The sequence below is a fragment of the Paramacrobiotus metropolitanus genome, unplaced genomic scaffold (genome assembly GCF_019649055.1).
Source record: "Paramacrobiotus metropolitanus isolate TYO unplaced genomic scaffold, Prichtersi_v1.0 Parri_scaffold0000026, whole genome shotgun sequence".
NCBI classification, from domain to species: domain Eukaryota; kingdom Metazoa; phylum Tardigrada; class Eutardigrada; order Parachela; family Macrobiotidae; genus Paramacrobiotus; species Paramacrobiotus metropolitanus.
The window spans coordinates 261,391-275,640 of NW_026570246.1; the positions used below are offsets into that span (position 1 = coordinate 261,391).

General features: G+C 41.5%; 4 protein-coding genes across 4 annotated transcripts; 2 read left to right on the forward strand and 2 right to left on the reverse strand.

Annotated features, from left to right (window-relative positions):
* Nucleotides 1–228: 228 nt before the first annotated feature.
* Nucleotides 229–2,229, reverse strand: LOC129587645 (uncharacterized). The gene is made up of 2 exons (XM_055481474.1): nt 1,598–2,229; nt 229–1,095 (listed from the first exon to the last, which is right to left on the reverse strand). The coding sequence occupies exons 1-2, from the start codon at nt 2,162–2,164 to the stop codon at nt 478–480; spliced, it is 1,185 nt and encodes a 394-aa protein (XP_055337449.1). The 5' UTR covers nt 2,165–2,229; the 3' UTR covers nt 229–477.
* A 358-nt stretch (nt 2,230–2,587) lies between these two features.
* On the forward strand, nt 2,588–4,324 carry LOC129587791 (uncharacterized). Its single transcript, XM_055481706.1, has 2 exons — nt 2,588–2,861; nt 3,021–4,324. Exons 1-2 carry the CDS (start codon nt 2,780–2,782, stop codon nt 4,199–4,201), a joined length of 1,263 nt encoding a protein of 420 aa, XP_055337681.1. The 5' UTR covers nt 2,588–2,779; the 3' UTR covers nt 4,202–4,324.
* Nucleotides 4,325–5,360: 1,036 nt separating this feature from the next.
* LOC129587854 (uncharacterized) lies at nt 5,361–6,704 on the forward strand. The gene is made up of 3 exons (XM_055481795.1): nt 5,361–5,554; nt 5,836–5,924; nt 6,217–6,704. Exons 1-3 carry the CDS (start codon nt 5,419–5,421, stop codon nt 6,469–6,471), a joined length of 480 nt encoding a protein of 159 aa, XP_055337770.1. The 5' UTR covers nt 5,361–5,418; the 3' UTR covers nt 6,472–6,704.
* Nucleotides 6,705–9,327: 2,623 nt separating this feature from the next.
* Nucleotides 9,328–14,056, reverse strand: LOC129587828 (sodium-coupled neutral amino acid transporter 9 homolog). Its single transcript, XM_055481759.1, has 11 exons — nt 13,915–14,056; nt 13,534–13,679; nt 12,914–13,477; nt 12,122–12,446; nt 11,627–11,690; nt 11,135–11,420; nt 10,767–11,075; nt 10,214–10,425; nt 9,868–10,016; nt 9,641–9,730; nt 9,328–9,567 (listed from the first exon to the last, which is right to left on the reverse strand). Exons 3-11 carry the CDS (start codon nt 12,933–12,935, stop codon nt 9,393–9,395), a joined length of 1,632 nt encoding a protein of 543 aa, XP_055337734.1. The 5' UTR covers nt 12,936–13,477; nt 13,534–13,679; nt 13,915–14,056; the 3' UTR covers nt 9,328–9,392.
* Nucleotides 14,057–14,250: the final 194 nt, after the last annotated feature.

Consider the following 14,250-nt stretch of genomic DNA (forward strand, 5'->3'; position numbering starts at 1 on the left):
AAAAATATTTTTGGTTCCTTTATAAACAAACATCTTTTTAATTTTTGTGTTGTACAGAATGTGCGAACTGATATTCTGCTTGACATCGTGCTGTCACTGCTGCTGCCAATTTAACGTACTTACATGCTTTAGCTTGTTTTGTTTTTTAAAACAGACGAAATTGCAAAGTCTCTTGCATGCTGTATGCTATTGCACAACGACTAAAAGGACTTTGATGTTGTGTAATTATATTGATAAATTTTCAATGTAATTTTGAAAGAAAAAATCGTAACGAAAATCTTTAAGTACAGTAAGTAATCATTTCAAACAATTCATACTGTGTTCATAATTCATATATACTGTGTAGTACAGATACACAGGGTCCGCAATACAATACAAAAAAGCGTTTTCATTAGACCGGAAAGACAACGACTAGAAAATTAGCTTTTAAAGGTCACAAATCCAACACTGATAAAAGGAACCTTGCGGTCGGAAGTTCTAGCATTGACCCTCTGCCAGCAAACCGGCCTGATTAGTATACGCTAGGCGTTTCTCGCGAGCCATTTGGAAAATCGCCTGCTCGGCTTCCTTGCTTTGATTAATCAGCTCCTGCATTTTTGGTTGGCGTTGCTCAGCCGGAAGAACCGACAGACCGGTCATGCCGGCCAGCTGATCCATTATGTAGGTTGATGACACTTGGACGTAGGTTTTGCTTACGGCATGGATGAAATGCGCCGTCATCTGGATGTCTCGCACCAACGGCTGCAACATTTCCAAAAGGAATTCCCGTTCCTCTTCCGTCAGCGGACCTTGCAGTGCACCGTCTTCCACGGTCTGCAGAAAGGGGCTAATGGTCTGGTTGACGGCAAATTCCGTTCGGACGGCCATGGCTTCGAAGAACTGCGTCAGTTTACTCCACTGGGTTTGGATTTGCCCCAATATTACCAGACTTTGACGAATAATCACCAGGATTTCTTCAAACTCGATCCGGTCCAAATTGAGCCTGGCCATTTTAACCATTACCTCCGCTAGAATGTCATGGTTTTTCATGAGGTCCTGGAAGTTCTGATCGGCTCGCTGCTGGTGATACCTCATCCATTGCTGATAAGAGTTTGCCTAACATTAAAATGCAAACTATGATTTTGAATTTTCTGGTAAAAGTTCTTTGTAAACTTGGCAAGAATCGTGAACCGCAAACTCAAAAATTCACTGCCGCGCTGAGCGTGTAATTGTGCGCACCGGAAGTGTCGATTTCCGTTATGCATGACCTTTATCTAGTGGCTCTCATATCTGGTATTCCTGACGTCTGTCTTTGTATTTATATTTTTAACATGTTTTTTTAACAAACACAGATTTACTGGAAAACTTTAGTTAACCGTGCAGTTATCAGCGCCGTTTATTTTGAAAGTTTTGAGATCGCATTATATTGTTTCTAAAGAATTTTAGGGAATAATATTAAACAAGTATAATAATTTTTAAGCTGCCGTGTGGTAAATATTGATAGCGTCGGTTACACCGTAGCTCACAACTACTAAGAACTTATAATTGTACAATTTAATAAGGTCATTCCATGAAAAATAAGTAATAAACAAAATTAGTGTTCAGTTGTAGAACTTACTTGAGCCAGCTCGTCAGCTCCGCTGATTTGTCCTTCTGTGCCTGGTGCCGCGGGTCCAGCGCTGGGATTTTTCGAATTTATCAGCGGTTCGACCGGCAATCTGATCTCATCAATTTCGGTAGCTATGGACGGCTTGGCTGCCTCGAGCTGCTCCCTTTGTACTCCGGACGTGAGGTCAACAAGCCGCTGGATAACATTTTTAACCCGGTTGAACAGGCTGTTGAAAACAGCAAATGCCGGGTCGTCCGCCAAACGCGGCATCAAGTTTCCGATGACGCTGAGCTGGGATGCGAGATCTTTGAAGTTAGTGTCGTTTCCGTTCAGTCCTGCTGATAACTTATTCAGGATCCCGTTCACTAAACCAGCTTGCTGGCCCAGTGTGCTCATTTCTAGAGCCCTTTCCACAGCCGATTTTTGGACAGTCCCAGCCTGTGCGCCACTGGCTGTTGTGCCGGCACTATTTACGCCACCGCGCGGTCTTAACACCGATGTGACATCACCTATCATCGAGGGAACAGCGCTTATGACGCTTGCAATGGCTTTTCCCATGGCTGCTGCTACTTCCATTTTGACCTTTTTCCAGCCGGTGGGAATCGAATCCAGTGCTTGCTTATAACGCTGTTCATACTCCTGAACCTGTGAAAATTCACGTCATAACATAATTTTCGCTAGGTAGATCTGGGTTTCTGATAATGTTTATGTTGGGTTGCAGCGAGCGCTAGTTATCCGGCTGCCGGTTGGTGGAATTTCTCACAAGGTTACTGCTTTAAACAGATTTAAATTGTACAGTGGGCCAAGCAATTAAGTATACCGTATGAATTATGCAGCTTTCTGGCAAGTAAATTTACAGTTGGTTGGGTTTTCCGGGTATATGAGCGACTGTTCCGTCGTCGAATACAGAATCAACATGACGTCAACTATCTCCGCAACAACGATCCGCTGTAACGAATGCTTCGGTTTAATTTTTAGGTTTAACTGGGCGCATGTGCCGTCACATTAACCGACTTAAAAAATCAAGGTAACAACCAGGGACAATTGACGCCGGCACTGAATATTTAAACACTTTCAAAGTTTGCGTAGTAGGTTTTATGAATCAAAGTATTCGTATGTCAACAGATATATTTTACATCCCAGCAGCGCACCTTTTAAAATAAATTTTCATCTTTCGGTTTTATTGTTATCATGAAAGAACACTTTGTGCGCATGCTTGCGCTTGTTGCGATTGTACTGTGTTTTTCGTGGACGCTTACGCCATCAGTTTTAGGTAAGAACAGAATAGTAGTAAGTACGTTAGTAATATTAAATATTGCTATCGTTGCTCGCAAATTATGCACAGTATTGTTGAACGAACCATACGTTTTTTCTCTACGAGTAGAACTTTGTACCGTACACAACAGCCTCTCAAACGCTTATTTTTCTTTAGCGAATGGAAACATCAATAACAGTGTTGACAACTTTTGGACAACATTCGCCCAACCGTACCAAAACGCTGTCAACATTCTAGCATATGAGACACTAAAACCACTAGCGGATGCTCCGATACCCGTGGGATCTGCGGACGCCCACCAGCTGATCCACAACAGCAAAGCAAACTTACAACGCTTTTACAATATTCTGGAGCCAATGCGCGCCGCATCGGAGGAATTACGTCAGCAGCAGGATCAACGTGTTACTAACAAAACCCTCGAGCTGCAATTGCTCGAAAACGATCTGCAGGATACAGAACAGAAAATCAACAATGCTACTACCGATCTCAACGAAAAGAAAAGGCTACTCACCGACGCTCAAACGCAATTAGCCCGAGAGATTTCCAGTCTAGAAGATGCCAATCGTCTGCTGCGATCCCGCGAGGACGCACTACACGACGCCAAAAACTGCATCTGGCGTTCGAAACGGTCATTGCGTGTACGGCGCTTTGGTGGTTTTCTCAAGAAAGTCGCCCACGGTGTTGGGCACGTTGCCAGTCAAGTGGGACATGGGGTGGGCCACGTGGCGCAGCAAGTAGGGCGGGGAACGGAGCATGTGGTGCAACAGACTGGTCACGGACTGAACCATGTGGGCGGTCAGCTGGAAAAGGGTGGTACAAAATTAGTGGGCCACGTCCGAGATCTGGTGAATATCGGATGTCCGTTGTGGGCCGGCGTGAAATCAGCCCGTGCAGCCGTACGCAGCGCAGAGACCAACGTGGCCAATCAGCGGCAACGGGTCACCAACGCGCAGGCCAATGTCAACAGCGTCCAAGCCACAGTCGACCAATTGCAGCAAATCAAGACGCAAAAAGAGCAACAAAAACAAATTCTGAACAATCATATTGCGGACATGCGGGTTACACTGGAGATGCTGAGCAGGATTAGCGTAAAAGTCAAGCAGGTGGTTCTGTATCTGGCCAGTTTATTTGATGTGGGACAGACTTTACAGAGCATCATCAGGAAAATGGTTGACATGGCAGAGTTGTTGGAACCGCTGCAGGAAATCAGCACGTTGGTGGGATCTTTTGGTGGTCAGAACACGACAGCGCTCCTGCAAGCGACGGAGAGCACTCGGCAAAGCATGCTGGTGCTGAAGGACAAGCTGCCGCAGTATCCGCTGCTTGATGTCGCATAATAGCGTTTTCTGTTGTTTTTATTGGTGTTGTTAACTCTGCCGTCTCTGCGTAAACACCACTATCTACGTACAGAGACAGTGGTTCCTCTTCTTAAAGAAGAACTTCGTTATTGCATGCCGTAACAGTGCTTGCACAAAGACTACGTGCTACCGGTAACTCGTAAATCTGCTACTTGTGTTTTATATTAAAACCCTGTTCTTGAACTCTACAAAGGTCACATTTTACAGCTTGCACAACTTGCACATTTTAGTGGCAGATCTACGTACAAAGTCATTGTTCATAAATTTGATGTGATTGTGTGTGTACTATAACCAAAAAGGACTAGATGTGCAGCATATACAGAGCTGCGTATATAGATATGCTACGTAGTACGTACAATGTGATGTCATCTGTATATGCTACCGACATATGCGTATTATTATATGTGTTACGAAATACGAAAATTACAAGGCGGCAAACTAAATTAACTAACCGAATACGGCATTTCCTTTTTCAGTAACAGGCAGGGTTCCTCGCAGTCGCTAGCCACTGTCCTGTTTTTATGTACAATATTTCTATAGTATCTGTACATGACACTTGCATCGAATTCTGACGAACTGGCCAGGGAAAACTAGCTTCGTAGAAACTGTGACTGCTAATTTGTCACAAGTTAACAGGTAAATAATTTGGTGAACCATTATAGGTTGACCAAGATTATATTATTTTGTCAAGGAAACTTAAAAAATTTACGCTGACGTGGCCGGCATAATCTTAAGCTGACAAATGGTGGTACTCGTATAACAGCTTGTACAAATAGTACGAGTATATGATTATATCCATCTCGATTTGCAGGCCGTCATGGGCTTGCAAATCCGGATGCAATCAAACCTCACTCTTGCATTAAATTATTATAGTAATTTTTTATACGCTGCCAATCACATCGAATGAAGTTGACCGAAAAGCATTCTGCTCCATTGCCTGTTTAAAGCGGAAACATGCCGGGCATGCAAGAAATTTACGGAAATTAAACATGTAATTATAGTTTATACTTACTTTGTAGCACATGAAACCATTTTTTATGTCGCATCTTTGAATCGCTTTCGGCGGTACTAGGTAATATTTCATGATTTGGTGCTTTTCACAGACTGCCAATCACAATAGCAATCTGTGATTGCTAAAACGTCAAATATGAAAATTCTGTTTTTGTTAACAACACGATTTCAATCGGTGAAATACCATGCAAAAAAATTTCAGAGTATGTGCAATATTTACCGTGCTTATGTCGGTTTCGCCAGCACAATCGGATTGGGATGCCCCTCAAAATTATCCTTCATGGTTTCTAATTCCGCAGCGCTTAGCGGGATATCCATTGTGTAAGTGCCAAATCACTCCTAGCGCTTTTTTTGTTGCAAATTCAATTTTGTTTGGATCAGTTAATCGAAGACTATGTTATTTTGTGGTGGCAAAAAATTTGTGGCGAATCTTCGCTGCGAGTAGCTATTTTCGTACGTAATGCATAATGTTTTATACAGTCGGCAAATAGCATTACACTGCACACTAGAGCCGCTTTGCTAATTACTTTGTTAGAAATGTGCGATAGAATTACCACAACAGTTACTCGTTAACTCGGGCACTTTTTATTCGTTAACTGTAGATTTGCCACAACAACCAATTTTTGCCGATTACTCCTCCAGCAGTTTAGTGGACACTTGGAATCAGTTTCGTAACGAATTCAGCGATATGGTAAGCCATTAACATAAATATCGTTTCTTACACAAATTTTCCTAATGAGCTGATACAAGCAAACCCTCAATATTGAGAAAGGCAAACGTATTGTAGGTTTGCGTTTTTCAGTATTGTGAGGGTGGCAGGTCTGCCAGGTGAATTGTATTCACTAATTGTAGGTACTTGTAAGTCGTACAGATAGGTATTTGTACTGCAATAATTATATATAGATATTTTTTTATTACTCTACAGAATCGTGTTCTGCATTGCTGTATAAGCACTTGTTTAGGTTGCATACGAAATGTTTTAGGTTCCCTATAATGACCCCGACAGTGATCCCTTCTACGACCATTTCGAAGAATATACAGCCGGCAAACGAACCTTTCCGCCTTCTGCAGCACCTGCAGCAGCTCGTCCAGCTCGCGAATTTGTGGATGCTCGTGGTGATAAGCGAAGAAAACCCGCGGCAGCGAAATCTATCGATCGCACTAAACCGCTCAGTGAAGAGTTGGTGGAAGTATTAATGAAGATCGCCACCGCAAACTCCAACCTTAACAGTTCCTGATCAACAAAGCACCACGCGTGCAGCAGTTCCAAATGATAATAATTCCTGTTTTGGTATTGCGAATTGTTATTTTTGTGTAATGTATTATATCTATATTATTGCATCGCGATTATGAAAATCTGATCTTGATCATGATGGGCTGGTGATACTGGTGTGCTGGATTTACAGTTGTATGGACCTAGGCTCCTAGCTGCCGTTCGCAATCCTTAAAAGCAAAACCGGTTCCAGAAGTATCGTAAATTTGCCAACCGATTAAAATAAGCATACTTATAAACATACTTAGCAAAAGATACGGAATCAAACACATGCGTGGTTCTCCTGGATGGTGCCATGCAACACAAGCAATTTATGTAACTAACAAATGATCTATAGAAAATTATCAAAATAAACACTGCTCCGTAGCAGTATTCGTGATAGCAATGGTTCCGGTACGAGTATATACGAGTAACTAGTCAATTTCACTGCTATACACACGTCATATGGATGGAAGATCAAGCGGAAGATATCGTGGGAACACTGAGAAGTTTTAGCCGTTTAGCCTAACTAGGGCAATGTTTGTGCGCATGCCGGGTCAGATTGTTTTCGGATTATTTCGTAGATTCGACGTTTAAATGGGATGGCTTCCAAATATTAACAGCCTTTTTGACGGGATTCAACCAAAAGTTTTCGCAGTGACCTCTTATCCTACTGAGTTGTCTGAAAATTAACAAACACAAAACAAGCAAAACAAACATCCGTAAACAAAACAGAACATAATAATAATAAGCAAAACATCCGTAGTAATTTGTAAACACATCGTGATAAAATGTGTGCGCAAATCGTCACTCCCGTCGATGAAATTACCAGTGAGGTAATCTATATTAAAATAATTGACTTTAAGAAAGAGTTTTTTGTAGAATTATTAAGCGAATAAAAGTATGTACTTTCTCAGTACTGTAGAGTAGTTACGACTTCCGAGTATTTTATTTTTAGCTGATGACAACGACATCGAGGGATTTTGGTCGAGATTCGCAACGTCATACCAGAACGCAGTCCATATTCTGTCTAACGATGCCCTCAAACCCCTCGCCGACGCCCAGATTCCTAACCAGTCAACGGAAGCACTGCAACTCCTGTCCAAAAGCAAACTCACTTCCAGCGGTTTTATGCAACACTTGAGCCAATGCGTACCGCTTCGGAAGAACTCAAACAGCAACAGGATCAACGGATCATCCGTGAGTCTCTTGAGCTGCAGCAACTGAAGAATGCAATGCAGGAGACCGACCGGCAAATTCCGCTGCCCCTACCGATCTCGACCAACGCATCCGCGCTTTTAAGGGGAAGTGGGCCGGTACATGGTACCGATTTCGTATACATGCGCGAAAACTTACACTTTCGCGCACTCCCAAACACATTTTTGTTTCGGTTTATGACGTTTTGTAGCCAGAAGATTTGTATACACTGGCGTGAAAACCGTTTGTGCGCGCAACATCCGGTTCGGGAGTTATGGCTGTTACAAAATTCCAAAAAGTTTAAATGCGTTCAGGTGTACCAAAAGTCTCATTATGGACCGATCTCTCTCAAATTTTGCACGTAAATGCGCATGTCCATGAAGATCGTTTTTTAAAATTTTAAAATGAATTTTAAAATTTTTGAAATTCATTTTAAAATTTGAAAAACATGCTAGAACAGTGGATCGGTGTAAAAACGTTCTTCGTGGTTATGTGCATTTACGTGCAAATTTTGAGGGAGATCGGTCCATAATGAGACTTTTGGTGCCCCTGAACGCATTTAAACTTTTTGGAATTTTGTAACAGCCATAACTCCCGAACCGGATGTTGCGCGCACAAACGGTTTTCACGCCAGTGTATACAAATCTTCTGGCTACAAAACGTCATAAACCGAAACAAAAATGTGTTTGGGAGTGCACGAAAGTGTAAGTTTTCGTGCATGTATACGAATTCGGTACCAGGTACCGACCCACTTCCCTTAACTGATGCACAGGTCAAGCTCGGTCAAGAGCGCACCAGCCTACACCATGCCCCCGTTAATCTGCAGTCTCAACAGCCGAAGGTCACTGCGCGAACGCCGTTTTCTAGATCCCCTATGGAAAGGCGTAGAGCATCTTGGTAGGGAAATCGGGAGAGGGACAGGAAACGTGGGGCGGGAAATAGAGCGGGGTGCGCAGAACGTCGTTAAGGACACCCTAAAGGTCATTAATGTGCCTTGTCACATTGGCCGATTGGCGGAGCGATAAATAATGTCCGTGAAGCAGTCTGCAACGCCGAGAACAATGTGCGCCAGCAGGAACAACGTGTGGCTGAACGACAGTCAAAGGTCAACACCCAGAATACGGTCAACCAACTGCGGCAGACAAAAGAAGGTTAGCAACAGTGGAAAGGGCGCCTTGTTCGTCAAATCGCAGATATACGGATGAAATTGCGTGCACTGGTGGAGATTGCAAAAGGTCAAGCAGATTGTGTTATATTTGTCCGGTCTGTTCGATGCAGGTGAGACATACGGAATGCCGTAAAAAAGGTGATCGACATTACTGAGTTGCTGGAGCCGCTGCAATATATTGCAGAGAAGACTATGTCGTTTAGCGATCGGGAAACAGCAGCGCTGCAGGCGGACACGAGAAGTTTACATCAAAGTATGGTCACCCTCAGCGCAAAACTACCAGAATATCCTTTACTTGAAAATGAAATTCACAGCAGCTAGTCGCTACTGTGCTGCTCTTATAGCGCTTGCAGGATTCAATGTATGTGTTGCGAAAATTTTTTGTTTTCGTAATTTAATAACCTTGGAGTCAATGAACATTCCATAATTATAGTATAAGCATTTTTACTACGTTTTTGGTATTTTTAAAATGGCATTATCTGCAAAATGTACAACATCTGTTTCTGATTTTCAAACATTTTCGTTGTTCCATATTCGTCATGTTAATCCACCGGTATAATAAACTGACCAATTAGATTTAGTACTCCAAAGATTATTATTATTGCATGCAAGAACAAAGAGAGTTTTGTTAGATAACCGGCGGCACGAAGCATTGCCAAGTATACCAAACACGGGAAAGTATAGTTGTACGCAAATCCCGATATCGCTCCAACAATCCTGAGAATACAAAAAACGTTGACATTTGCACATTAACAATAATGACGTGTACCCGGAGTCCGAAAACGCTGACCTTATTAGTGTTCCAACACGCGGCCAAAACATTGCTAACAGTATGCATATTGTTACAACGACGGCATTCACAGCAATGATCCAGCCATATCTGCAATTTTACAATATTGTTAACAAACTTACCAGAAATAAAACCGTATACACTTACAGTATACACTTCTTATACTGTAAGTTTGCAGAACCAGCATGCAGTATCTTGTATGCACTGCTGTAAATTGTTTGTCGTACCTGTAGTCAATTTTCTTCAGAATTTTGACAAGGAACTGGTTTCGGAACATGTATAACATAAGTGGATAAACCGTGACCATTTGGAACAAAAGGAAAACGCTGGCAACAATCCCAAAAATATCGACTTTTGTGACTAAACGGAGGAAATTCTAAAACAGAATCTTAATTAAAACTGTTATATTCTGTAATATTATAATTGTAGATGATTGTATCTTAACATATAAATATCTATACTTTCCTAACATTAAAGTGGTTACAAACTACGAGTACGAAGTATATCAAAATGGCTGTCATATTCGACCATTTTGTTTCAGATAAGCCCGAAAAATTGTGTTGTATAACTTGCATCGGGGATTTCATCCTTTCGCTCCGGATATGTAATATAGAAAATAATGCCAATGGATAAGTAAGTTAGTGCGACGAGCAGATAGGCCAATCCCAGATCACGCTTTTTATTCTGCGGTTTCTCATGATGTTGTGTAATGGGGAGAATACCGTTATGTATGAAAAATCCCATAGACAGCGATCCAGTAATGGCCGGAAACTTGGTGTTAAACCCTTGGAATACAATAATTACATTGCGCATAGTACAGATATGATATAACTATATAGTCCTTGATTTATCATTTAAAATAAAGCACTTTACATTACCACACGATGCAAAGAATTTTCTAGTCCCATTTCCTAAGAAGTGTAGCATTAAGCACTTTGTTTTTCATGTTTTTAACATAACATTCAGCTAAATTTATCGAAAGGCAACGTAGTAAGGATTGATAACTGCGATATTTGTAAGCTGTCATAATACAGCTGAGCGATGATTTTGTAAAAAATTTTTGCATAAAAATATATCTTTACATGCGACCTCTAAAGAGTCGAGGAAAGAGACAAGATTAACTGACCTCTAATGGAATCATCCACGCCGGAATCCATATTAATTCCCCATATCACAGCTCGGTATATCACATAGGCCAGCAGGACAAATACGGAGCAAACGCCGAGAGCGTTGAATTTGGTGAATACTGTCGGTTCCCGCATGCAGGACAGCGGAAGGAGAATTGCCGCCAAATACACCGGCACAGTGTACTGTGCTGACCAAAAGTCTTTGAAGGACTTCACCGCTGCGCTGACGTTGAGCGCCTCGAAATCAATCGGTGCTTCTAATTTTGACCTCGCATCCGCTTCCGTGGAATTAGTATCCCACGCATAATCTACGTAGCATAATTAAACAGATAAAATGTGAAATGCATAGTACCGCATAACACCTTACGATATATGACATTCCCCACGTTAAACAGGAACCTGGACATAAATATCCAATATGCTATTAACGCTCCCAGGAATGTCAGCAGCGAGATCACTACACCGCATAAGGCCAAACGCCGGCCCAGGTAATACTCTATCGCATCCCCGAAATCAAAGAACGCCGGACGCATGACCTTCTCTGCGTCGTTTGCATCCTTCTGTCTTTCGGCAGACGACAGTACCAGACTGCAGGTATAATAGGAAAGACATCCAAGGAAAATTGTTAGAAATATGCCCAGTATAAAACCGGCCTAAAAACAACAGACAGTTTTGATCGGTTGCTGATGAAAAATAATCACCATAAAAATTGTTACTGTAGCATACTGCAATATTTTATTTACATATACGTGTGCATCTGTGTAACTGCTTTAGATCTGTAGTTGAACATCTTTTAGGCATAGAGCATGCGCGGTTCAAATAATTCACAAAAATATAAGAATACACTGCAGTTACGAACTTGCGCAATGGCCCATGGCATGATTAACAAAGTCGCGCCCATCATTGTATTCCATATTGCAAATCTGCAAGTGCAAAAATGTTTACCAACACTTGTTTAACTTCCAAAAATTTATGACTACTGTAATTAATTTGACAGTTGACATATACTGCGCAACCCACAGAAAACATCCTGCTGGTACAATTTAAGAATTTTAGGTGCAATAAAGTTATAAAAAATATTGAAGAGTAAAATCGTAAGCACAATTTCGCAGTTTTAATATGGTCAACAGTTGTAGCGCTTCAGTGCTGCACGCTCATGACACTTTCATCCTTTGTTTTATCGTTATACTTTTGTTAGGTAATACTGCTCTAAATTTGCTTACACCGGCAGCGGTAAATTACTGTATATTATTGTCAAAGCCGGTACTACAAGATTATTTGCATGACCGCGTGCCGTGGTCATTTTTTGTTGTTAAACTGGCATTTAATTAGACTTATAATTAATAATGCTGACATAGTGACCAAGCTTCCTTGCTTCCGGATAGCCGGTTCCGGGCTGATCGGCTTGCTCAGCTCGATGTGCGCATCAGCGGATTCGAAGAGTTTTGGCACATTTGTTGTTAATTTGGCTGCGAGGGTCTTCCTTATAGCATCTTCCTGGTCCGCTTCTAACTGGGTCTCTGGCTCCGGAGTGTGCAGTGCCGTCGGATCGGCACTCGGGAGATCGGTCGACTCAGTCGATGCGCGTGATACCGAGCGTGAAAGGCTTAGGTGCAACGCTTCAGTGGGCGCTGTAATGGAGCCGCTGATCGTTGGTATCACTTCCGGCGCTGACCGGTCTAAATGGCAAATTCAGTCATTCACACTTTAAATCACAAAGTAGCAAAGGATATTCACTAAATATGTTTAGATGTCAAAAGGCATTTTTGGAGTCCTTTTTTATTCAACTTTATAAATTGCCGCCAGCAAAACAGTTCGTATAGTATGCATCTCGCAAAAAGGAGTTTTTGACCGGAAACACTAGTCCGCTCCTCTAGATCGTAACTGCAAGGCAATAAAGAATCGCTACCGCTTTACTAACGAAATTCTGAATTATAGCCTATGTCTTGATGCATACAATACTACGAACTGCATAAATACTTAATGCTGCATTTTAATTAGCTGAGAAAACGTACGCTGATATTGGTAAATTCATATAGCATATTGCTTTACATTACACAAATAAATTCAGACGTTACAGTAATATTAAATTAAAGTGCACTAAATGCTGGTATTTACATGACCGGAAGTGGTCAGTTGCACGTACCTTCGTGATCTCTTCTGGACATAATTTGTTTACAATTGTAAATTGTGATTACTGAAGACGCAAACACGGATGCTGTAATCCAGGGACAACGATCAAGAGAAAGATACTTGTGCCGGGATCAAGAAGGTAAGTGCAGCATATAAATTATACGTTACAGTGACCAGCAGAACTACTACTTTTCGTGGTTATGTTCTGACATAAGATGCAAGGCCTGTCGGGTTGTTTTATGCAATAATTTCCAGTCAGGGAAGAAAGGCACAGAATAAATATACCTATACAATCTTTACATTAGGAGGCGGTATTGGCAAACCATCCCGGTTTTTTCGCTCTGATCACCGCTTTTTTGGATAAAGCACCACGGCATCAGTACAGTGTTCTGCTGACCCGGATATTACTAACCGTATACACATCAATCCATAGGCGACAAATCATTTCCTATCATTTTGTGCTCATCAACATTACGTTACGTTAAACTGCTAACGTTGATGGCAGAAAAAATGCACAAGGGATTTGTTTTGATAAATGTGCTTGCTGATCAGGCGACGAGAAGTGCAGTCTGATGACCTTCAATCAAAGCATTCTTGATACCTTAAGTGAGGACTTATAATCATGTAACTAACCCTTAAAGTCTTTTATAGGATCTTCTCTAAGATTGCAAATTTGCTGTTTCGTACAGGAAATGACGGCTTTTCTGGCTCTTGATGATGATCCGGTTTCGCAACAGTTGCTGCTGCTACATAACCCACGTGGAGAAAAAAGCGCTCAACTGCAATTAAAGATTTGCCATTGCCGACTCATCGTCCTACCGCGAATACTATGCAGTACATAAGTATAGTTCTGTACGGCTACGTCGAAGCATCGTTTTTAAGTGTGGATTCTACTACATAGTTTAAAAGTATCGTTTACAGACTCCCTGTATACCGTACTTGTATTAGTTGTATATACCTGTACTGTAACTAAAATACTAATTAATTATCAGATCGTTTGCATTACTAATTTACCGGCAAAAGTACGTAGGGGTACTAGGGGATTACCGGTCTCGAACCTCCTGCAGAAACTCTACAAACTCCATCATTCGCTGCCAATCTGTTAGTTAATTCGATAGCTTAGGTTGTGGAGATTTAGATGACCTTATGATTTGAATTTCGATGTAGCTTGTCTCACTTCGTGCCCACTGTGGATCAATTCGAAGCAAACCTAAACAAACACACCAACAATACATCGTAGTTAAATTATTAAAAACAGAAATCAAATAATTATTTTCTGTAGAACAATAATTATCAATAATTAGTAATTATTTTCTGCAACGTGCATTCAAACTGTTCGCGAACTGTTAT